At 34.5% G+C, this 25,223-nt stretch overlaps 1 protein-coding gene across 2 annotated transcripts in view; it reads left to right on the top strand.

Moving 5' to 3' along the window:
- LOC148599168 (low-density lipoprotein receptor-related protein 2-like) overlaps nucleotides 1-25,223 on the top strand; it is a 131,213-nt gene that overhangs the window by 31,256 nt on the left and 74,734 nt on the right. For both annotated transcript variants that reach the window (XM_088559716.1, XM_088559717.1), the window contains exons 7-27: nucleotides 1,271-1,428; nucleotides 2,817-3,043; nucleotides 3,319-3,528; nucleotides 3,783-3,985; nucleotides 4,379-4,495; nucleotides 5,405-5,626; nucleotides 5,974-6,169; nucleotides 6,629-6,894; nucleotides 8,475-8,615; nucleotides 10,617-10,901; nucleotides 12,536-12,646; nucleotides 13,163-13,279; nucleotides 14,526-14,762; nucleotides 15,082-15,210; nucleotides 15,550-15,675; nucleotides 16,133-16,264; nucleotides 16,975-17,094; nucleotides 21,963-22,088; nucleotides 22,300-22,508; nucleotides 23,219-23,403; nucleotides 24,107-24,335. In XM_088559716.1, coding sequence (XP_088415842.1) covers nucleotides 1,271-1,428; nucleotides 2,817-3,043; nucleotides 3,319-3,528; nucleotides 3,783-3,985; nucleotides 4,379-4,495; nucleotides 5,405-5,626; nucleotides 5,974-6,169; nucleotides 6,629-6,894; nucleotides 8,475-8,615; nucleotides 10,617-10,901; nucleotides 12,536-12,646; nucleotides 13,163-13,279; nucleotides 14,526-14,762; nucleotides 15,082-15,210; nucleotides 15,550-15,675; nucleotides 16,133-16,264; nucleotides 16,975-17,094; nucleotides 21,963-22,088; nucleotides 22,300-22,508; nucleotides 23,219-23,403; nucleotides 24,107-24,335 — 3,746 coding nt within the window. The remainder of the gene's footprint in view (nucleotides 1-1,270; nucleotides 1,429-2,816; nucleotides 3,044-3,318; nucleotides 3,529-3,782; nucleotides 3,986-4,378; nucleotides 4,496-5,404; nucleotides 5,627-5,973; nucleotides 6,170-6,628; nucleotides 6,895-8,474; nucleotides 8,616-10,616; nucleotides 10,902-12,535; nucleotides 12,647-13,162; nucleotides 13,280-14,525; nucleotides 14,763-15,081; nucleotides 15,211-15,549; nucleotides 15,676-16,132; nucleotides 16,265-16,974; nucleotides 17,095-21,962; nucleotides 22,089-22,299; nucleotides 22,509-23,218; nucleotides 23,404-24,106; nucleotides 24,336-25,223) is intronic.

Here is a 25,223-nt window from a genome sequence, read left to right as displayed (position 1 = left end):
AAGTACAGCAAATATTGTATTCAATTAGCTTAATAATGATCCTAGAACAACCGTTGGTTACAAAATAAGGGATCTTGTGTTGGCCTGGTTGTTCCAAGATATGTCCATTGAACAAGTTGTCCCCTACATAAGTCTAGCTTATTCTGTAAAAGTTATCCAGTAGATAATGTTTTAAAAAAAAGGGCCAAATGTTGTAGTTATGTTGTGGGAGTAATATAGCAAGCATAGGTGTTAACCCTCCTGTATTCTGAGATAGACTCTCAGAAAAGTAGACCAATCTCATGATAAAGTGCTTCTCCCTTGCTGGAGTCACAAATCTCCTTGCTTCTAAATTCCCTCCTGCAAGATCTCCCACGATTGATTTTTTTTTTTCAATTTTTCAGGTGCCATTTGTTGTTTTGCTTAGGTCTGGTATAGGTTTGGAACAGCTGATTAATTCTTGGGTACTCTATAGACTTCTTGGATTTACATATTATGCATTGATATTTATGTCAAGATCAATGATTTAATTTAATTCTTCGATCTTTTTAACCAAAACGATATCTCTCTCTCTCTCTCAAGAAAAATTAAACAATGGCATCTGGGACCTCCTACTTCCATAATTCTCAAAAAAACAGAAGAAATTCTTGCAAATATATACCAGAATGGGCTACATTGCAGGCATGGCTCAAATCTTGTCCATTCGGCAGTGACTTAGCTTACTCTCCACCATTTAAGTTTAATTTTAGTGTTAAACACAGAGGAGTAAATGTAAAAAGGCATTCAGAAAATGCTGGTTGCAAAAAGGCTATTTCTGCTACTCAAGGTCCTGGTTTATAACCATTTTTATACCATCAATGTCAATGCATTCCATAGAATCTCAAAATTAGAGTTGAGACTCTATTCTATGAATTTGTTGCTGAGCACAACTCCAGTTTCTGAAAGTGGATGATTTTATAGGACTGGTAAAAAATATTTCCAGATAGTAAAATTGTTGATGAATTTCTTATAGACTTTGCTTCTGTAATTTGTATTGTTATTGTTAAAACTGTTTTAAACATTTAATACTAATTCATACTGGGGCATACTGACTTACATATACATGTACATATACACATGTATCTTGTACAAAGTTTGTGTCGAAAATGCTGTCACCAAAAATCTGCAATTTCGAAAATGCGGCTGCAGAAAGTAAAAAGGTATGATTGCGAGCATCAATTCATTATTGTTAAATAAAAGCTTTTTGTGTACTATAAAGATGTTTAAAAAAGCCCTCTGTAACATTTTTCAGGGTCACCCCGGAAACTATATGTTGCCATTGGAGACAGAGTATTGAAGATGGAACCTTCAGGAATTGACCAGGAAGTAATTTTACAGAAGGAGGTTGATGATATTGACTTTGATATCAAGCGTAATCAAATGTTCTGGATAGAAGCTGATAACTACAAGGTAAAACAGGAAACACAGGATTCTAACATGCTGTTTTATACCCCTAATCAACATCATTCCGTAACTACAAGGTAAAACGGGAAACACAGGATTCTTACACGCTGTTTTATATCCCAAGTCAACATCATTCCCTAACTACCAGGTAAAACAGGAAACACAGGATTCTTACATGCTGTTTTACACCCCCAGTCAACTTCATTCCCTAACTACAAGGTAAAACGGGAAACTCAGGATTCTTACACTCTGTTTTATACCCCCAGTCAACATCAGTCCCTAACTACAAGGTAAAACGGGAAACGCAGGATTCTTACACTCTGTTTTATACCCCCAGTCAAGATCAGTCCCTAACTACAAGGTAAAACGGATAATGCAGGATTCTTACACGCTGTTTTATACCCCCAGTCGACATGATTCCCTAACTACAAGGTAAAACAGAAAACGCAGGATTCTTACACACTGTTTTATACCCCCAATCAACATCATTCCGTAGATAAGAGTAACAACAAAATTACGAAACACTAATCCGATTCATAATCAGGGATGATTTTTTTCCCCGCTTTTTGGCAGAATTCTGCTAATTGAAATCAGGATTTTACAGTTATGATTCCTTTTTTACTCTTTATTTCTGATTTACCAATTTCCGCTTCGTTTGACAACCTCATAAAAATCAAGTCAAGTCCAAAATAAATCTGGCAAAATCAATATTACACCATCGAAGCAGCTGGTACGACAATGGTCCTGACGTGGTACAGGCATTTCAAACAAAATTGTGGGTTAAATCTAGGGTTATCGTGCACTTATACTCCCTTTTCCATTGCAACGTGAATATACCAGAGGTTATTAAAAAGCGTTTGCATGCTATTGTCATAACTTTGTCTCGAAAAATCTGCCAATGGACAGACTGATTTCAAATGTGCTGTGTGGCCTTATATAGATGGGCATTTGTTGTAAACAATTTTGGTTACTGTCCATTATCAACTTCTTGTTTCATGGGACTGTACCATTTTCCAAAATAGGATGAGATGGAGTATACTTAGCATGTCAAGGCAAGCTACTTCACTTTTTAGGTAAACCAAAGATTAATGCTTCATTATCAGTCCATTTCTTAACTGGTACATTACAAAAATGATGTACCAGACAAATCAGAAGTAGTCTTGTTGGAAGGCAGTTTGTACCAAAGAAAAAAATAATTTTGTACATTTTCTATTAAAGTGAACAGGTCTACTTGACGGAATTACCACAGGATTTTTTTTTCTCAGGTTATTAGATTATTTTTTAAAAGTTCAAAATAAGTATTTTTCTTCTATCAATAAATCATTTACATGGTATCTAAAGCAATTTTGTTAGTAAAATAATTAAATTTGTCATTTCATGAACTTATATTTCAGATTGCTACTGCAAACTTAAGAGCTCCTATGGAGAGTAGATATCTACCAATCAAAAGTCTTTACAGGCCTACATCATTTGCATATGACTGGATTGCACAGAATATCTACTATGTAGATGAGAGGGCAAAAATCATTGGAATATTTTCCTACACAACAGAAAAACAAATGAATGTCATCAGTGACAACCTACAAATACCACGAGGGTTGGCTGTGGACCCTTTAGTGGGGTAAGATTGCTGATTAAAGGAGTTTTTGACTTCTGAGGTAAAGGTTGTGCAAATTTATCACACAAAAGGGTCAAAATATCAAGGCCACTGATTTTAGAATTTTTAAGTTTTATTAAGTGCTTAGGATTACATAGTTACGCAGTGTTGTAAGAGAATGTATTCCTGACATCAATTATTCATAAGACAAAGAAACAATTTCCAGGTGAGCAATTAAGGCCATCTAGGACCTGTATTTTTTCACGGGAGAAAACTGGAAAAGTATTTATATTTTTAAGGTACATGTTTTTCTCTGATTACGGCACTGAACCAAGGTATGAGCCTAGAATTGAGAGAGCTTTCATGAATGGTAGTCATCGATACACACTTCCTCTGACCAAGATGGTGGCTCCCTCTGGTATCACTCTAGATTTGGTTACCAAACGTGTATACTGGACAGATTATAGACTGGATCATATTGAGTGTGTTGATTATGATGGCAAATATAGGTATTTAGTTGTTATATTTATTAGATGATTAAAAAATAAGTAAAGGTAGTGCTATTTTATATAAAAATGTTATTCAGTGGATATTTTGCAAGATGCAGAAACAGCTCCATTTCCTGGATCTCCTGATTTCACCCCTGGTATTTAGTGGGCTTCCTGCTGTTGTGTTTTCATTATTGTAGGTACACAGTTATGTCAAGGTCTATGGTCCCAGTCTGTGTTGGACTAACATATCTGTAATGTTTTCATTATTTTAGATATACCATTGTATCAGGGTCTAAGATTCCAGCCCCTGTTGGTCTGACACTCCTTGATGAGAAGATATACTGGGCTGATAGAACACTGATTGGTGTATCCAGGATAGATAAGCTTGGAAAGTCTGATGTTGTGTCCATACTTAGGGAGAAAAAGACTCAGGCTAATAGTGTGGTAGCCTACCATACATCTCTGCAACCAACATGTGAGTAAAAAAATTATGCTTGGTTCCTGTTACGATGGCAAACAACTGCAGGTCAGTAGGACAAAACTGAATTATGAAAATGAAATTGTGAAAAAAGCATCAGGACAGGAGCCTAAAATAGAGAATATCGGGCAAAAAAGAACAATTTAGATGTTGGGGATAAAAGAGTGATCAAGGGAACCAAAACTGTATTGGAAATCAAAAGAATTTAACCCAGGGACAAACCAGACAAGGAAAACACACACAATAGCAAAGAACATATAAAAACCAAAATGATACATACAAAGTAAATATCTGACGTGCAGTGTCTTTTGACTAAATCTGGTCTTGAACAATTGCGACTATAAATGACTGCATTCAAGTTTTTTGTTATTGATTTTTTCCATATTTTAGCTTCCAACCCATGTGAGAAAGCCACATGTGAACACATATGTCTTATTACACATGGTGGGTACTCATGTGCCTGTCAGACTGGATATAGACTTCAAGACAATGGTGTCAACTGTTCAAGTAAGTTCTCTTAAACTTGTTTCAACTGTACAAATAAGTCCTAAACCCATGTGTCATGTACAAATAACTCCTTAAATTGATGTCAACTGCACAAGTAAGTCCTCAACCTTGTGTCAACTATACAAATAACTCCTTAAATTGGTGTCAACTGTACAAGTAAGTCCTCAAACTGGTGTCCCCTGTACAAGTAAGTTCTCAAACTTGTGTCAACTGTACAAGTATATTCTCAAATGGGTATCAAAAACTGTACAAGTAACTCCTTAAATTGGTGTCAACTGTACAAGTAAGTCATCAAACTGGTGTCAGCTGTACAAGTACGTTCTCAAATGGGTGTCAACTGTACAAGTAACTCCTTAGATAGATGTCAACTGTACAAGTAAGTCATCAAACTGGTGTCAGCTGTACTAATAAGTTCTCAACCTTGTGTCAATTTTACAATTAAGTCCTTAAGTTATATATATAGAACTGTAAGTATTTAAGTGACATTTTATACCCTATCAAATTTAGTATATTGTGTGATGCTTGTGTTTTATACCCTACCAAAACATGAAGGTAAGGTATTGTATGATGCCCTCTCTTTTAATTGATTGGTACATGTATGTGTCTGTTGGTCACCCGTAGTCTTGCAGAAGATAACTTGAGATCAGATAGAATTTTTATCAGACTTGTTACGAACAAATACAAGTGAAGTCTGATTTTTGCAGTTTTCTACTTCATACTTGTTAGATTATCTGTCTTCCACCTTATTGTGGCTTCGATTTTTCATGTGCATAGTTAATTGCCCCACAACATGGGGGATTATCATTTTTCTGCCCAATTAGATGCCATACTTTAAAGGTAATAGTGAAGATAGTAAATATTACTAAACCATTGATCATTAAAATTTCTTCCTGCTATTCTATTTTTAAGAATTTGACAAGTTTCTACTGTATGCTGCCAAGTATTCTGTTCGAGGAGTTCCGATCAACAACAACTATACTGGTGATGCTATGTACCAAATGTTCTCTAAAAATGGCGGGAGAAGGGGAGTTAACTATGTAGCACTGGACTATTTAGCTGAAGAGGGGACTGTGTTTTTCTCAGACATCAGAAACTTTGTCATCATGAAGGCTAAGATTGATGGCTCTGAGGGTAAAATCATTATATAGAAAGGCCTTAGGTATCTGCTAATAACTTCTGTTAATTATAACAAGAATATGAGTTATGTTAATTGTCTTTTTAGATTCATGTCTGTAGTCAAGATTTGGAAAAGGAAATCAAAGGCATTTTATACGAGTATGATTTGAAGTTTTTACATATTAGTTACACTGCCAACTGTGATGCACTCTGAAGATGCCAAAAATGTAACTTTAAAAAAAGTATGCATACAGTAACCTTGAATTATGGATACAAAAATTGTTGAATTAATAAAAATTACTTGAAAACAATTTTGATATAAAGAAAGTTTTATAATGGTGTTATTCTGTATTTGTTTACAGATCCTACACCATTAACAGTGAAGAATGTTCGATCTGTAGAAGGTCTCTGTGTGGACTGGATATCAAGGAATCTATACTATACAGATTTCTTCCTTGGTCTGATATCGGTACTCGACATAGATAAACCAGAGGATCGTAGAGTTCTCATCTCAGGAGTAGGGAAACCAAGATCCATTGTCGTGCATCCACTGAAAGGGTAAATAGTCACCAGTTGTTAGGTGCTGGTAGTTTATGAGTGTCTTTTTTTATTAATAAAAAATTCCCATTTTAAAACAAATAGAAAATAAGAAGCTCAACTCTTTCCCCTGATTACTGTTTTATGCAACCCTAATTCTGGTTTTCTAGACATGTGAAAAGAATAAAAGGAGGTGGCAGGTAAAAATCAGTGAATTTTAAATGTGTTTTTATATGTATGTAAAAAGAAAATAAAAATTTTTGCTAGAAGAATAAAATAGTTATTGGAACATCCATTTATGTCATATTTTGATACCCCTGGCAAAGCAGGAGGTAAATTATGATTAAACTGCTGTTTGTTTGTCTGTCTTTTTGTCTCTCCTTCTTTTCATCCATCCACAGTTCTAATAAGCCATTCCTTTGAAACTTCAAACTTTTGATGAAACTTTTTGATGATGAATGTGAAATTGATTTCCTTCAGGTGGCTGTTTTATTCTGATTGGATGAAGAACTCCATGCAGAGCCCATACATAGCCAGGGCCTATGGTGATGGTGTAAATGTTAAGAGAATCCGACAGCATGAGCTGGGCTGGCCTAATGGTCTGAGTGTGGATGTAAAGGCTGATAGGCTGTACTGGACTGATGCCTACTTTGATAGGATTCAGCATTCTGATTTAGATGGTCAAGATGTTAAGACGTTGTATGGAATTAAAATTGCTCACCCATTTGGTATTGCTGTTTATAAAGGTACAAGACAAGACATGTTATTGTGACAGTCAAGGCAATTAAACAATTTAATTTGATATGTATCAAGCTTTCTGATAGGTTGTTTCTCTTTGAGCAGACCAGGTTATTGTGACAGTCAAGGCAATGCAACAATTTAATTTGATATGTATCAAGCTTTCTGATAGGTTGTTTCTCTTTGAGCAGACCAGGTTATTGTGACAGTCAAGGCAATTAAACAATTTAATTTGATATGTATCAAGCTTTCTGATAGGTTGTTTCTCTTTGAGCAGACCAGGTTATTGTGACAGTCAAGGCAATTAAACAATTTAATTTGATATGTATCAAGCTTTCTGATTGGTTGTTTCTCTTTGAGCAGACCAGGTTATTGTGACAGTCAAGGCAATTAAACAATTTAATTTGATATGTATCAAGCTTTCTGATAGGTTGTTTCTCTTTGAGCAGACCAGGTTATTGTGACAGTCAAGGCAATTAAACAATTTAATTTGATATGTATCAAGCTTTCTGATTGGTTGTTTCTCTGTCAGCAGACCAGGTTATTGTGACAGTCAAGGCAATTAAACAATTTAATTTGATATGTATCAAGCTTTCTGATTGGTTGTTTTTCTGTCAGCAGACCAGGTTATTGTGTATAACTGGTTTGGTACTATGATTTCATTGGTGTCAATCGGTCCGTATTTTGTGATTCAAATAATTCCTAATAAAATAACATTTTGATTACGAATCAGTTCTTAATATTTGGTCTGTCACACATTAGAAATTATATAATAAGGAATATTTAAAATTTTTGCACATGTTATACTCAGTAACCTGGTTTGGGCCAATTTACACTTTTTATAAACTGCTTTGCTTTTTATAAGTGTAAACTGCTGCAGACCAGATTATTTCGCATAACCTGGTAAAACTTAATTGTTTTTGTAGTTGGGGAATGTTTTTGCAATGCCTTATGACCAGAGGAAAAGTTGATACTTTGAAGTATACAGATAAGATAAGTGTTGAAATATAATTTGGGAGCACTTGTATCATACTCCCACTCATGGGTGCTTTATTGCATTCACCATGTCTGTTGGTCTGTTCATACATTACACTTGAATGTAATAGATTTCTCAGTTCTTTTGCAGGGAATGATAGATATTTGATCAATTGCTTTTTTATGATGACTCAATTTGACAGAAATGGTTGAGTGAGGGCATATCATGCAACATTTTGTTACATTATTAAAGAGTAATTGCCCTTTATTAATTTTTCTGAAACAGTTGTTTGTCAGTGAAGGGTATTCTTAGGATATCTATGTTTGCTGTCTTCTCTTATTTTTAAATATACAGAAATGAAATAGAAACTTAATGCAGATCCATTAAGTCTTAAAAAGGGGGACAGTGACTGACTTAAGAGCAGGCCTGTCTTAATTAATTCTAATGTTTTTCTATATAATCATTTAATTTTTTTTAAACATAACTGTACATCAGTCTCCTCTTTTGGTCTGCTTAATATGTTATTTACCTCCCTTAATTCAGTCAAGTTCTGTATATAAATGAGACATTGAAATTGAAGAACAATTACATGTGCCGTTGCTTATTTTTCAGATCAAGTATTTGTCTCTGATTGGAAGTTAGAGAAGATCATAGTTCAGAACAGATTGGGAGGTAGAATTGTGACACTTAGGGAGGGTGTATCATATCTTAGGGATGTTAAAGTTTATGATACAGAATTACAAAAGAAGCCAGGTAAGCCCATTTTGATAAAAAATCTGAATTAGCAGTTTGATAAAATTTCTTAAAAATTGATATAAAGAAAACTTATCATGACATTTTTGCCCCGTGCAGATCCGGGTGTTAAAAGAATAGGCCTGCAGCAGCGCTAAGCTTGTCGTAAAAGGTGACGAAATAGTGCTCAGAAACCTAGCCGGGGGCTAGGCGCTCTGCCTACAGAGCAACTGGGATGTGTGCCCCAGGTGGTGGAATGGAGTACCCCTGGCGTGTTACATGCTGGGGTTGTCAGGCTATAATATGGAAAACCTGACCGCAAACTATAGTGGTGCACCGTGTTGGGAAAGATGCCACGTTCCTCGCACGTCAAAGAACCCTGCTGGGGTATTCGATAGGAGTAGGAACCTTTGCGCTCCGCCACAGGAGGCTAAATTGCTCGACCTTACCCACCCCCCTTTTTCCAGTGGCAATCAAAATTTGTCGACCCTATTATCCTTGTGACCCATCCTTTTTTTCATTTCACGTTCATTTTATCATCCATTTCATGTTCATTGTCTGAATATAGCTGAAATATTGCTGCTCGGACGTTAAACCCCAACAAACAAAACAAAAAGACATTTTTTTTGTATTTCAATAAGAAAATTGGGGGTCACTGATTTTTTTCTTGTAATATTGTATATTGTATACAAGAAATACTCAAAACCAAAACTATCGAAAGAGGAAGCTAAATCCATCACTGAGAGGTTCTTCCATATACAATGCAAGAAATGAAGCCTTGTTGTTTTTACATAATTTTAAATTTGGAATAACGCAATATTTCATAAATAGGGTTGATAAGGTATGATATAAACACTATTTCCTCATTGAATTAACATATGATTTTGCAAGATGACAGAAAAGAATGCTCCATATAGTAGGTTTGTTCTACCTTGAGTAAAACCCAGGATAAACCAGGAACTTGTCTTTATTGAACATATATTGAAATTCCTTTATATCAGTTTCACTGCATATTAGATACCTGCCTTAACGACGAAAAAAAACTAGGTTCAACTTAGTAGTGATCTGTGGTTTGGGGCCCTCTGGTTCTTACCTTTGAAATACTTTAGCTGGGTCCTGGACCATCAACTGTTTCTATTGGCTCAATATTGTGGACCATTCATTTGAAACTTGGAAAAATCCAGGACCTTCGAGTGTTTAAATAAATTTAACCCCCATAAAATATTCAGCTTGAAAGGAAAGGGGGTTCTGTTTAAACAGATTTCAATATATATTTATTTAGAAAAGCATTTATCTGTTTACCTTGGTTAGTACAAGAACAGTAGTTTTTTAGGGTCTTTTTAGGTTCTTTTTTCATTCTATAGAACTGATTTGTTTGCTTTTCCATTTCATTTGTAGCAATAACACTTTTTTGCTAAAAATTAGGTCAGTATATTTTAGCAGTATGTTTGTCATTCTGTCTTGTATGACACATCAGTACACAAATAGTCTATGTAGTTTAAAAGAGTAATCAAGGGAACCAAGGTTTTAGCGGAAATAAAAAAAAAGTTATCCTGGGACAAAGATCAAACATGGAAAACAGACATGCACAACAAAGAACATTAAGTAACTAAATAATACATACATAGCAAAAAAAGTAAATGAGCGACTCGGACTCCACTAATAACTGGGAACATGGACCAGGTGCACTGGTAGGGTATGTGTTTAAGGATACAAATTTATATTCCAATCAATGAATGGATGGTAAATTAGAATCACTTTGTCCTTCTGTCTGTGTTACCCAATAGTCACAATTATCTCCCAATGGATGGATCAATGTGAAATTTGGTATGTAGCTTAATATAGAAGGGACTTCTGTTGTTAGTGATTTTGTTGCTGTCTGATGTCAACTTCCTACATGAGTTGGGCTTCTTGTTTTTATAGCAATGAATAAGCAGCACTGAAAAAAAACTAAGCATTTATTTGTTTTTCTAGAACTTCAGGAAATACATGTATTTTTATTTTGAGATTTTTCTATTTCAGCAAAACATCCCTGTCTGGAGAGAAATGGGGACTGCTCCCACTTCTGTTTCTCTGTTCCGTTCACAAGCGGTATCCAGAAACTAGGTCGTGTTTGTGGCTGTCCTTACGGCATGAAGTTGTCCGACAACCAAAGAAGCTGTGTTGTCAATTCCCAGGAAACTATGAAGGAGAAATGTCGTGATGACTTCTTCCAGTGTAAAAATGAAAAATGTATTCCCAAATCGTTCAGGTGTGACGGTGATAATGATTGTTTGGACATGTCTGATGAACAGAATTGTGAAAAGGGTAATTTAAGAATGTTATACATGTTAACTGTAAATATAAAGTATCTTAATTTCAGGGATGATTTTCTTTGTTTTTTTTATAAGATTTCTGCAATTTCAAATCTGGATTTTACCGTTACGATTCTTATTTTACTGTATACAGGGGTTGAAAATTCCCAAAGCCGATGCCCGGAACTAAAAAAAATTGAACCTCAGACTTGATGTTTTTCAGTGAAATAAGTCTGTCTGCATGGCAAATCTAAAAAAATAAAAACTGTTTTTTGAAAGATTTTGTTGTCATTATTTTGTTTCTCAATTTATTTCCTGACCTATAAATACTTGTAACTTTATTTTTAGAATGGGTATTCACTAGACTGATTTATTGATTAGTCATTCTCAAATCTGAATCACACCTGCACTTGATCAGACGCATTTTTTGCTGGAATAATAAAGATCAACTTTTGTTGATAAACTTTTGAGGAAAATATCGTTGCTCAGTTACAATTTCAGGGTTAAAAAAAACACAGAAATGGAAAGCTGATGACAAGACATCAGACCGGGAGACAGAATCAATTGACACTAAGTCTTCTTCCCTGCAAACATAGAAATATACATAAGGATATCAGAGAACAAAATTGCATTTATATATCGTACGATTGGAACTTGACAAAGCATTGTTTAGGCTTAGTGTACAAAAGATGAGAAAGCCCAGGGCTTGGGTCTTCCCCCAAAAATTTTCAACCCCTGGTATGTTTACATCCGATTTTGCCAATTTCCGCTTTGTTGACATCGTAAAATCATCTCTGTAATTTACAACGATTGAAGTGAAGAAAATATAGGATTTGCCAACTCGGCAACTTTTTTCCCCTTAGGTAGTCCACTTAGAATGTTAGAGCCCACAGACATTCATAAGTGAGGTATCTGGTGATGGGTAAGGGGTGCTTGGGGCTGCTTTAGCTCTGGGCTAAATGGTGCAAAATACTGTTTTATAGCACTTGCCTTGAAGAATTAAAGTTTGTTCATTTTTTTCAATTTTTGCAGTGTTCTAATTTTGGCTATTTTCATTGGTGGACAGAAAACCATAAAATATTACCAGCCACATTGATTTTTTAACACTTTGTAATGCCTAACCAGGGTTATAGCAGTATTCAAAAGAATGTAATCCAGGGACAAAGACCAGACATGGAAAACAGACTAACACAACAAAGAACATAAAGTAACTAAAATAATACATACAAAGTAACAAAAGCAAATGAGCAACTCTGACGCCACTAAAAACAGGGAGCATGGACCAGGTACACTGGTAGGGAAGCGTCCTTTGAAACTTTAAGTATGTTCACTTGACAAAATCTATGAAAGCAAACAGCAAAAATTAATGGGCTTACTGTAATTTATTTTCGGCCTGGCTGGACTTGTGATTCTCCAATGTAGATTGTTTGTTTGCAAAGATGACATTAAATTATTGGATCTCTTCAAATCGATTCCCCTTTCTTATTTAAATTAAGCAAATGTGGAGTTACATAATTTAGGTTTTAACTGAACATTAGATAAAAAGAAAAGAAAAAAAATTCAAACTTCATATTTACTGTAATTTTGTATTAAGAATTGTAAATGTCTCATATTTGTCATTTTAATGTTTAAACATCAACTTTTCAGAGAAGTGCACATCTAAAGAATTCCACTGTGGCAATGGTAAATGTATAAGGAAGACCTGGCAGTGTGATGGAGAAGATGATTGTGGTGATGGCAGTGATGAGAAAAAATGTGGTAAGTTATCTCCCTTTACATTAACACTCCTCCCCTTAACCAGGCTAATGATTCATATAATTATTAATGTGATGTACATATAATTACTGTCTGATGCTTTCAAGGGAAGATAACCCAACTTATAGGTTTTGCATGATAATTATAATGTATTGAATTCACCTTATTAAGCCACTTGTAAATCTTTAATATCCATGTTGTTTTTTGTTTAATGATTTGACATCGGCTTACAGCACACATTATCAATCATTATCCACAATTTTCAGTGACAGTTTTTTTCATCACATTTACTGTTGGGAACAGATTTGGAGGTCTTAAAAGGGAATAACATCAATTCTACTTGGTCAATGTAGTACTTATGACAGTTTCCATCTTTTAAAACTGATACTAATCTATATTTATCAAGACAAATAAATTAATGCTTTTATAAAATTCTCTTGTTCTAATTTCGTATATCTAACATAGCTATTATAATCCATGAAAATTATTACCAAAAATAAAAGTTATCTCCCTTTACAGCTCAGAAGACCTGTGGTATGCACCAGTTTCAATGTAACAACACTATCTGCCTCCATAGAAAGTTTATATGTGACTCTGACAATGATTGTGGGGACTCCTCTGATGAACAGAATTGTGGTAAGTTTATCTGTGACTCACACAATGACTGCAGGGACTCCTCTGATGCACAGTATTGTGGTAAGTTTATCTGCGACTCTGACAATGACTGTGGGGACTCCTCTGATGAACAGAATTGTGGTAAGTTGATAGATTGATACCTGTCTAAACAGAACCCTGAATAAACTGGAACCATGTATAAACCAAACATATTTAAGTCCATTCAATAATTTTCATTTTGAACATGTATAAAGCAAATATTTGCCCTAAACCTGGCTTTGTTACAGAAGTTTAATGTGTATTAGACTGTCATTTTGAATTTAGTACTCTGTAAAAATTTCTTTTCATTTCAGTAATATCAATTTTTGCCCAGATAAAATGTTTTTACATGTTAAAGATTACAAATTTCACCTTGATGATAAATCTGAAATTAGCTATTAGGAATTTAAATTTGTTTTAACTCTTCTGTAAAATATAAATTTAATGAAAATTTTAAGGCAATGTTTAACTTTTTTAATCTTTTGTAATGCATGCAATTAAAAAAATATTCAAGGGTTCAGAAATATTTTGCATACTCTATAATATATTTAACAGGGGAAACTTCCATCGTGGTGGCATGATATATATTCACATGATTTTAACCAAGATTGAGAAAACACATTTTTAGTTCACATGACATTCATCAGAATTAAACCTTCATTTGAAATTCATTGGGAATTTCACATAAAAATCATATAAAGTAAATATATGTTAAGTTCACATAAGTTTCATGTCAAAATCACTTTGAAGAAAAAATGCCTTCTGAGCATGGCATAATTGTATAACTTTAAAGAGGTAAATATCAAGTACCTGTCCACATAAATCACAGACACTGTCAATAGTTAAGTAATTCATGGTGTAGGAAAACCCACCAAACGATATTTTTTACAGTCTACATGTGCTATATTTTTACATAACAATAATCATTTCAGTATTTAGATCTGCACTTTTGAGAAAATCATACCTTCATCTCCCACTAAAATCAACCAAATGGAACCAAATCAAGAAGGATAACTCTTGCAAAATGCCAATTTCATGTACAGTCTATATAATTTTTATCTCAAAAGTGCAACAACCAAATGGAAAACTATGACTGGTTATGTGATCATTAACTGTTTCTGAATGAAAAATGAAACTGAATTTGGTGGGTTTTTGGCATTCATGAATCACCTTCTGTCTGATCTTTAGAAAGACTGCTACTTAAATGCACAAATTTCTATGTTACCAGATAAACACCAGTGTGATATCTTGTACCATCAGTGTCCAGACAAACGCTGTATCCCACAACGAAAGCTGTGTGATGGAACAAATGATTGTTTTGATGGATCTGATGAGCTTGACTGTCCTGCGTTGAACTGTACCATTGGTAAATGGACGTGTAAAGGAGTGAGACAGTGTATTCTGAAACGTTATCACTGTGACGGGGCACCAGACTGTATAGATGGTAGTGATGAAGAAGACTGCCGTATGTACTGTATATTTTGTGATGCAAAAGAGCATGAAAAAAAGTACTACGACAAAAAAAGTTCTTAATCAATGAAAAATTTTACACACTCCTCCTCACCTAGATTTGACATCATATGACCAAGTTGGTTGATGTTTCCAGAAAAGCAGATCATATGTTTACCCTACTGGGGCACCTAATCCAAACTTTCAAGTTCTAAAAAACTCTTTTATTATATAGTCCTTGATGCTTAGAACTAGCACATAGTGCACTATGGTTTACATCTATAAACAAAACGTACAGCCATAGTACATGTAGTGGTTGATTTCCTATATTATAGCTCAAAGAACAGAGGATACCTGTCTTGACAGTGAGTTTCAATGTAAGATTGGAGGATGTATCCCAAAAACCTGGAAATGTGATGGACAGGAAGACTGTGCTGATGGGTCTGATGAACCAAAATCTTGTCGTGAGTTACCTCCCCAACCAACCAATGTTTTTCTTATAACCTGAGTATTAAGATTATGAAGAATGTTTCATATGTAGTTTCTTGAACCGAATATATGAAGCTCCAAAGCTATAAATTATTTTTGTCAAATGTTGTATGGCATTACAATGGTTTCAAATTAAATCTATTTATGCAGAAAGGATTGATATTAGTTCAGCATTTATTTTGTAATTTGAGCATATATTAAGTAATTTGAAACTAATCAATTAAAAACATATCTCTCTTTCCTTAAGTATCTAGAGACACACAACTTCTTCAGATTTTATAAAACTGCCAGTATTATTTTCATATTTTTGACAGCTAATCCTACTTGTTCATTTGACCGATTCCGATGTAAGAATGGTCGATGTGTTAGTAAGACATGGGTGTGTGATGGTGATGATGACTGTGGGGATAACAGTGATGAAGATAAAGCTCTAACCTGTCGTGAGTCGTTTGTTTACTATTATGTTCAATGGTTTTTGTTGTACGTCTGAATTTGGTCGTGTTTCCTCTCCTTCCTTCTGTTTGTCTGTAGGATTGTCCAAGAAATTCTATTTGAACAAGACTTGGAAGTAAAGTCAATGATGTTTAAGTATAGTTTATACCTACCTTGTTTATGTTTTTAGCCCTACTCAAGTTTATTGACAAGTAGTTGGAACATCCAGGAGATTATGGACACTGTTTCTTGCATCTAATTGGTTAATATTTATTTTAGCTCCTGCTCCATTGTATTGTCCCAATGACCAGTTGGAGTGTCTAGGATATAAATGATATAATATCTGACATCTAATTGGTTAATATTTTTTTAGCTACTCAATTCTATTCTCTTAATGACCAGAGGGAGTGTCCAGGAGATAACAGATATAGTATCTGTAATCTAATTGTTTTAAATTTATTTTAGCTCCTCCTCCATTCTTTTGTCCCAATGACCAGTGGGAGTGTCCAGGAAATTATAGACAATGTATTAACAAGACACAGGTGTGTGATGGCTCTCCTGACTGTCCGGGAGGCAATGACGAAAGTCCTCTCTGTAGTAAGTTATATACAATGTAGATCTAGTGGAACTGAAATTATTAGACCTAATTATATGTATTAGAAACTTACAGACCTCAGCAATTTGATGGTTGTATCAAAAATAAACAAACTGGACTTTTTATTTTACTTAAATTGTTGCCATCTCACTTATGTTATTGTACACAGAATTTTCTATTTTCAATAAGTATTGCACAACATCTTTTCAAATTTACAGTGAAAATAATGGTGTGTAATATTTATGACATATAAACCCATTCCCTTAAGCTCCACTGGTCTCATGGACAGGGATGACCAGTAGATCAGTGGTAAGTGTGCCAGACTTTGGCAGCAAGGTGGGTGGTATAAATATTGCCTTTTAAGATAAATAATTTTTCATTTGATAGTTTAAATTTTTGTAAATAAAAGTATCTTTGTAACTATGCATCGTTTTAAATATATTTACATAGTTATATATAACTGTACATTCTATAAAGAAAATATATATTAGTTAACAGATATTCTTACATTCCAAGCATGTTTGAATATTGTATGATGTAGTTGATCATATTGTACCACTATTTTGATTCGATAAATTTTACAGGAGGACTTCCGCACTTCACCTTTATGCGGCAGCGGTGGCAGTGAGAGGACATGGCTATGTGTAGTAATCTTATTATACTTGGTTCTGCGATGAACTGTAATTGAAACCGTTGCTTTTATTTGTTACAGACAATGATGAATGTTCAGTAAAGTTAGGAGGGTGTCAGTATGAGTGTATACAGACCCCAAGAGGGGCAGAATGTTTGTGTCCACAGGGGTTGGAGCTTAATGGCACCAAGGATTGTATTGGTAGGTCACTTATTGAGATAAATTATTTGCATTTTTTTATAAGAATTTGAATGTTTTGTGTAAGTTTACAAAAGTGCCATACATTGGGTGCGTTCAGAGTATTGCTGTTAGTAATTTTCTGCTTGTGCCACTGGTACCATTGTCTAGCATAGGTACCAAAGTTGAACATTAAACTCTGAATGCAAATTAATTACCAATGATAACATCAGGAACTAATTGTACCAGTGGTACCTCTTGCACCATTGTGTGTTATCGGTACCGTAGGCTATCATATTACCAATGATACCAATTATGCCAGTGGTAAAAATTGCACCAAAGGGCACCATTGGTACCATAGGCTGTCCTATTTCCAATAATACCAATGGTACGCTGACTACCAATGACATACCAAATGTACCTATGGTGTGATTTTTGTACCAATTTCTTTCCAACTGTAACAATGGTTTACATATTGTGCCAATTACTTACCAGATGTACCAGTGGTGTTTCATTGTCACAAGTAGCTTACCAACGGTAATATTAGGTATCTTTTGTCTACTTAATGTAAACAATAAGGTTAAGAGAGAAAATGGTCACTAGAATTTTAACAGCTTTATTTCTCCAACAACAACAGGAGAAAACGGCACTTATGCATATGGCTTTTCACCACCAAACAGCTGCTGACAGTTTACTACCGTTTGTATTCAAACAGCGACAAAAAATTTCAAGAATAGAGAAATACTATGAACTAACTATTCCAAGTTACTCGCCAGATGATTGTAAGTCACATTTCTGTCTTACAAGAGAGACATTTCACAGAACATGCATGCGTTTATCTCGCACCGAGGTATATAACAAACCAAAAGGGCCTGCTCCAGATGTGGAGAAAGATCTGTTGATGTTTCTATGGTACATTGGAAACCTAGAATGTTTCAGATCAATGGCAGATAGATTTGGAACATCTAAAGATAGTTACCACGCAGTCATCAAGTGAATGTTATCTGCATTGGCAGGAGTAATGCCCGAGGTAATACTCAAGCTGAATTCATTGAAACTAGCCGACAATTCAGTGAAAAATCACAGCTACAGAACATTATTGGTGCAATTGATGGTTGTCATATACCAATTAAAGCACCAACACGGCAACCTCATGCATATTTTAACAGAAAACATTTTTATTCTATTGTTCTGCTTGGATGTTGCAATGCCAAAATGAAATTCAATTATGTCTGGACAGGTAATCCAGGCAGTACTCATGACGCTACAGTATTGAGGAGTTCAGATTTGTTCCAAAACAGTCACGACAAAATTCTACCTGGATGCTATCTACTTGGTGATTCTGCCTTTCCAATTTTGGAATGGCTGATAACTCCATTCCGTAATTTGGGTAACCTTACACAACAGCAGAAACGTTTTAATAAAATACACAGCCAACCTCGGCAAGTAATTGAGAGATCATTTGGAATGCTGAAATGTAAATTTAGGAGATTGCTGAGGTTTGACATATCAGACATTGCATTACTGGTTGACTCTGTAATGGCTGCATGTATTTTGCACAATTTATGTCTTTATGAGAATGATGTATTTGGCTTACCAGATACTGAAGACGATTATACGTGCAATGTTGACAATGGATCTGCAAGAGAAGGACACCCGCTGCAAGGCATTCACCTCAGACAGCAATTAATGAACCAAATTCTGTAATTTTGATACTTGACTGACTGATTGTATGAATAAAGATGTTTCTATGAAATTATAACTTTAATGAAAACAAACAAAAAATTTAAATTCACATGATCACATCTTGTTATATCATGTGTATCAAATAAAATGCTGAAATTGAATGTATCACTAACAACTCTTTCATGACTATTAAAACGTAACATAGTGAACAAGCAAACACTGTAAATAAAAATCGAGAAAAACATATCATAAAAGAAATAACAACATTATATGGCATAAAAGTCAACAATTCTCTGTTTTGGTCAAAGTCTTCAAAGTTTCTCAATCAATTTTTCCAAAAGTTTGTTTGCTTTTCCGTCATCTCTTTCATGGCTGCCATAAATTTTTCATCACTCTCTGCTAAATAGTCTTTAAGTTCGTCTGTGGAAGTTTTACGTTTCTTAATCTTCAATGATTTTTTCGATGAACCAGAAGTTGAGGCAAAGCTTTCTAAACTTCCATGATCTGTTTCATTGTCGTCATCTTCATCTACATCATGATTGGAAACACTTTCAGCATTGTTATTTATTTCTTTTGTGCCGAAGGAACTTCGTAGAACACTGGGTTTGAAAGAAGGGTCATCCCTCAGAATGTATTCCATTTCTGTTTCAAAGTAAAATGGTTTTGGGCGTTTATTTTCTGCTTACTTCACTCCACAGTTTTCTACTGATGACAAAATCATTTATGGCAGCCTTCTTGTCAGAGAGGATATTTAGAAGAGACCTAGTGGCGGTGACTCTCCAGTCATACCGTGTTTTAGAAATATTCAAATCTTCTTCATCTTCATCAATATGATTTAAATCATTGCTTTGGTTATCTTCCGGCTCTGGCTCGTTGTTTCTAAATACCACTTCTGGCAATAGCACATTTCCATTATCCAATTCAAAGAAAATCGGATTATTTGGTGGCTTTGGGGGCAGTTTTTTGGCAAGTTCATCTTGTAGATCTGCAGAAAAAAAATAAACTAATAAAACCACATCATGGCTCATTTATCTCATCACTACAGAAGTTTTATGGTCGTTATCATGAACTCGTGGATTGCTTTGGTTATCTTCTGGCTCCGGCTCGTTGTTTCTAAATACCATTTCTGGCAATAGCACATTTCCATTATCCAATTCAAAGAAAATCGGATTATTTGGTGGCTTTGGGGCAGTTTTTTGGCAAGTTCATCTTGTAGATCTGCAGAAAAAAAATAAACTAATAAAACCACATCATGGCTCATTTATCTCATCACTACAGAAGTTTTATGGTTGTTATCATGAACTCGTGGATCGTTATGGTGTATCCATCAGCACCATGAAAACTGATGTATTCAACGGGTCATAGTTTTCCCTTCCTCGTTTGTCTATCCCGGACTTGACTTTTTATGAGCAACTTGGCGGGTGTATCTAGAAAAGCAGAGGACGTTTACCCTACCGGTGCACCTGGTCCATGCTCCCAGTTTTTAGTGTAGTCCGAGTTGCTCATTTACTTTTGTTACTTTGTATGTATGATTTTAGTTACTTTATGTTCTTTGTTGTGTATGTCTGTTTTCCATATCTGGTCTTTGTCCCTGGATTACATTCTTTTGATTACCGCTATAACCTTGGTTCCCTTGATTACTCTTATCTAACATACAGAATAGAAAAAATACAGCCTGACTTCAGTGCAATTCTGGTAAGCATAAACAGTAATGTAAATGGTTTCTACAAGCCTTAACTAGAGTAGAATTTCACTTTTAGTGGTCTGTAACTCACTATTAATATATACAAATACATGAGAAATATCTTAATTTTAATGAATACACAGTGTAAAAAAATACCCAAAACCATATCTACTTTTATTATATTGAAAATTTATTGAATATTTAATACCAATTAATCCTGTTAGGCGTTTATAAAGAGGGCAATGAATGTGCAATGGGACTTGATGTCAAACATAAGCAAAATATGTAATCGAATACACACATTTATTGAAAAACATTTTGGATTATTATAAAACTCTAGAATATCACATTCTCGAATTCATTAAAGTCAGTTAATGTGAACATTTAATAAATTTCTGTAAGTTTATTCCTGGCATACTAATATATTTTTTATTACGTTGATATATCTATACATACTATCTGCAATAGCCTTTATTGTTTCACCCTTGACTAAAAATTTAAAGTTTTTTTCCATCAATTGGTAGCTGTATTGGGAAAAGCTGGGTGCTTAAATCTTGCATAGTTGGTGTAGGTAAGGTGGACGCCATCTTAAAAAATAAAACCACGTGACCTGCCAATACTTACTCGACTCTGGTCTGCCTGCAAAAATGTTGACCAATGGCAGTTTTCAATGGTCAAGGTTGGTGCCAATGTCTTGCAAATGGTAAAAATAATTACCAATGGTAAGCTATAAATACCAATGGCGATACTGTGGACGCACCCATTGTGTACTAAGTTACAGCCCTAGATTAATCCTATGAGGAGGAATGACCCTGCCAGCGAAAACCTAGCTGACCAAGTGGTCTAGGGCGTTGGACTTAGTGCAGGTGGTGTTGCCACAGATGTCACAGGGGTTCGAGTTCGAGTATGTGGAGGGAATTACCATAACTTTGCTTTGCAAATTTGGCAGTGCATACATTGTTTGGAATTTTCCCGACCCTTCTGTGTGTGTGTGTGGAAATGCCCGGTGTCTGGTGGTCTGCATTTTCTGCACTTTTTTTGTTATGCTTTTACCAGATAAGTTTGTTTTTGGTATGTTGCCTTATTATGAAGAGTTACAGATTAGGTGTGACTTCGGTTACGGTTGAATGATTTTTACGGAAGTTATGGCCCTTGGACTTAGAAAATTTCAGTGAATTTACAGTTTTCCGCAATATTTTTTGTAATGCTTTTACCAATTGATTTTATATTTTATTTGTAGTCTTACTATGAGAAGTTACAGATCAAGTTGGACTTTGGTTATGGTTGAATGATTTTTACGGAAGTTATGGCCCTTGGACTTGGAAAATTTCAGTGACTTTAAAGTTTTCCTCATTTTTTTTTTTCGCGGGGGACATTGGAACGCTGATCTTTTATAAAATATTTTGTCCATATGGTTTCAAGGGTTAGGAGCTAGGATATCCTGTAGTTAGTTTTAGTTGTGTATTAATGAATGTACAAGTACATTGCTAGGTAAAAGAAGACTTTGTTATATTTTTTTTAGACAAAGATGAGTGTAACCCACCAGGAATGTGTAGTCAAATCTGTATTAACACTAAAGGATCATTTAAATGTGACTGTGATGAAGGATATCAGCTGGTTAAAGGCAGGGAGTGTGTTGCTCTTAGAAGTGAGTACTTACCAAATATATATTAGAAGCCACTTGAAGGTATACTTTATCTTGATAGGGAACTAGAACTGATAGTTAATTTGTTTTTATTAATTAGCGGTACCATTTGATAGAGATACATCTGACAATTTAAAAAAATTAGTGACAGAACAGGGAATATTTATTTTTTGCATTAAAATTAACATTCCACATTTGTCTCCCTTGTTTACAGATGGTACAAAACCATACCTGATAGTATCCAGTCAGAACGAGTTGGTGAAAGGTGACCCATCACTACAGCACTACACAGCCATGCCTCTTCCTGGAGTCAGGTCAATGACGGGACTGGATGTTCATATTGCAGAGAATATGGTGTACTTCTCCGACTCTACTCAGAAAAAGATTTACAAAGTACAGACAGATGGTACTAACCTTACTGAGGTAAGTAGTTCTGATCAATGTTGATACTGATTTCATTTCAATGATGCTCCTGGGAGTAAAGAAGCAGGGATAAAAAGTAATGTGAAAGCATGGTAATTCTGAAATTATTGTAAGGTAAATTGTTATTTATCGGTAATCTGTACTTTTTCTTCTATTTTGTTGATGGATATTTGTCTATTTCTCCTACATGACAAGATATCTGAAAAAATATGTCAAAACATTTGGAGTGATTGTGATGTATCTCGGTCATCTTCTTGAGAGTTTTGAATGAAAATGGTGTTACATGCCAATTGTTTGTAGTTACTCCACTTGATATTTTGGATTAAAGAGATTAAAGAAGTAGTCACAAAAAAAATTAACATTGTAATGAGTAAAAATTTCACAATTGGATTACCCACAGAATAAGAGTTGTTTTGGGGTTTAATACTGACAATGTCACAAGAGTTGACAGGCTTAATAAGGTATTTGACATGATATTGTCAGTGGCAACATTGAAGAAACTATTCTTCTATGTTTTAATTGAATTGTCATTGTAGAATTTAAATATCTCACAAATATTTTGAATTTACAAAAAGTTTTGAAATATAAAAAAGTATATCCTGATTTTAGTTTTTAGTTATGATAATAAGAAATTATGATATATGTACACAATAACTTTTGTATGAATTATTGTTTATTTAGTCATTTTTTAACTCTTGAACTTTTGTTAGGTATTTCCAGTTGGTATTAATGTAGTAGAGGACTTAGCTGTAGACTGGATTGGTGGTAATTTATACTGGAATGACTATGTTATGGAGACTATTGAGGTGGCTCATCTGGATGGGAAATATAAAACCATACTGTTCAGTGAAAATATTACTAATCCTAGAGGCATTGGTGTTGATCCAAGGAAAGGGTATGTCGTATAGGTTATGTTGTTCTCAGTCAATTAAGTGCATATCTTCATTTTCTTGGGTTATTTTGGCACTTAGTGATATTTTTTTATCTTTATATGACAACCCAATAAGTGATGTATGCTAGAGTAAATTATTTGCATCCTATCTAGCTATCATGCAATGGTGATGAAAGGTTTGAGGTACATTAACATAAATTTCTAAAGATTTTCTGAATGGTGGTACATACATGGCTTTGTTTTAAATGCAAGCAAGAACTTTTTTGTATAATTCAATTTTTGCTGTTTTAACAGGATTTACATTTGTTGGTTAGATTTGACCAGCATGTGAATCTCTTGAAGCAAAGCTAATATTTTGCCAGTAATTTCTGCAAGAGGATGAAGTCCTCATTACTCTTATATATACATATTTAACCTATGACCTTTGAATCACTGTGTCAGATTTCAGTTGGAAAGTAAGAGAAAAGATCTCCTGGACTAGCCTGGACAATGTCAAAAAGATATAAAAACTTTGGTAACAAGGTCACCATGTCATTTGACCACTGTTGAATTTTGGATTTAAGTTCATGAACTGTTAGTTTTTTAATAAATAATAAACAAAAAAAAAAACAAAAAACAAAAAAAAAACAATCAAAACATTTTTAAACATTTTGTCATTTGAAAAGCAAATTTTCATAACCTTTACTGAGCCTTGTTTGTGTTTCAGAGCTCGTTACTTGTTCTGGACAGACTGGGGACAGAATCCTCGTATTGAACGTGCCGATATGGATGGTTCTGACAGGAAAGTCATTGTCTCTGGAAAGCTTTACTGGCCCAATGGTCTCTCCATCGATTACCCAAACAAGCGGCTGTATTTTGTTGATGCCAGATTGGATTTTATTGAGTTCTGTAATTATGATGGATCAGGAAGGACTCAAGTCTTTGCCAATGACCATGTAAGTATTTGAAGTAGTAAGGCTGTCAACTGGTTAAGAATTGAAATATCGTCTGTAAATTCTTATCTGTAAACTGAAGGCCATGTGAGCTATTGCCATCACTTGGCATCCATCGTCGTCAACAGTTTTTCAAAACTCTTCTCCTCTGAAACTACTTGACCAATTGGAACCAAACTTGGTATGAATGTTCCTTGGGGTATCCTGCATAGAACTGATGTAGGGATTTTTGATCCGTCGATAAAATATGCCTACTGTTACTAAAAATAGAACATAGGGATCAGACAGTAGTTTTGGGCATATATCTCCAAAACGATTAGGTTTAGCCAAATTCTGACTGGGGAAAAGTGTTCAGCATGATGAGATCTATCTGCGGTCAAATTTTCATTTTAATCTATTAAGCCATGTTATTGTCAATTTTTCAAAGTTCTTTGCTATTTTTAATGTTATTTCTTTCAAAAATCTTTTCCTCTGACACTATTTTACCAATTGAAACAAAACTTGGTATAAGTGTTCCTTGGGGTATCCTGCATAGAATTGAAATGGGGTTTTTGATCCGTTGAAAAACATGGCCACTGTTGCTAAAATAGAACATAGGGGTCAGACAGTAGTTTTTCACATATATCTCCAATACCATTAGGTTTAGCCAAATTCTTTCAATAGCTGAAATGATCTATATTTTTAGGACTACAAAAGTCTTCAGGCATAAAATTTGTAAGATGCTTTCTTATAAGAGTTATTGCCCTTGATAGGGGAAAATGAGAGTTTTTTTTTTTTTTTTTTTTTTTTAGTTTTCAGCCTATATCTTGAAAATTAGGGTAGATTTAGACTTTTATTTACTGAAATGATCCTGATGATAAGTTTTATCAAAGTTTTCTTGAGTCAAAATTG

The sequence above is a fragment of the Perna viridis genome, chromosome 13 (genome assembly GCF_037379345.1).
Source record: "Perna viridis isolate PV_CMFRI_1.1 ecotype Kerala chromosome 13, ASM3737934v1, whole genome shotgun sequence".
NCBI classification, from domain to species: domain Eukaryota; kingdom Metazoa; phylum Mollusca; class Bivalvia; order Mytilida; family Mytilidae; genus Perna; species Perna viridis.
This window is presented reverse-complemented; position numbering and strand designations above follow the sequence as displayed.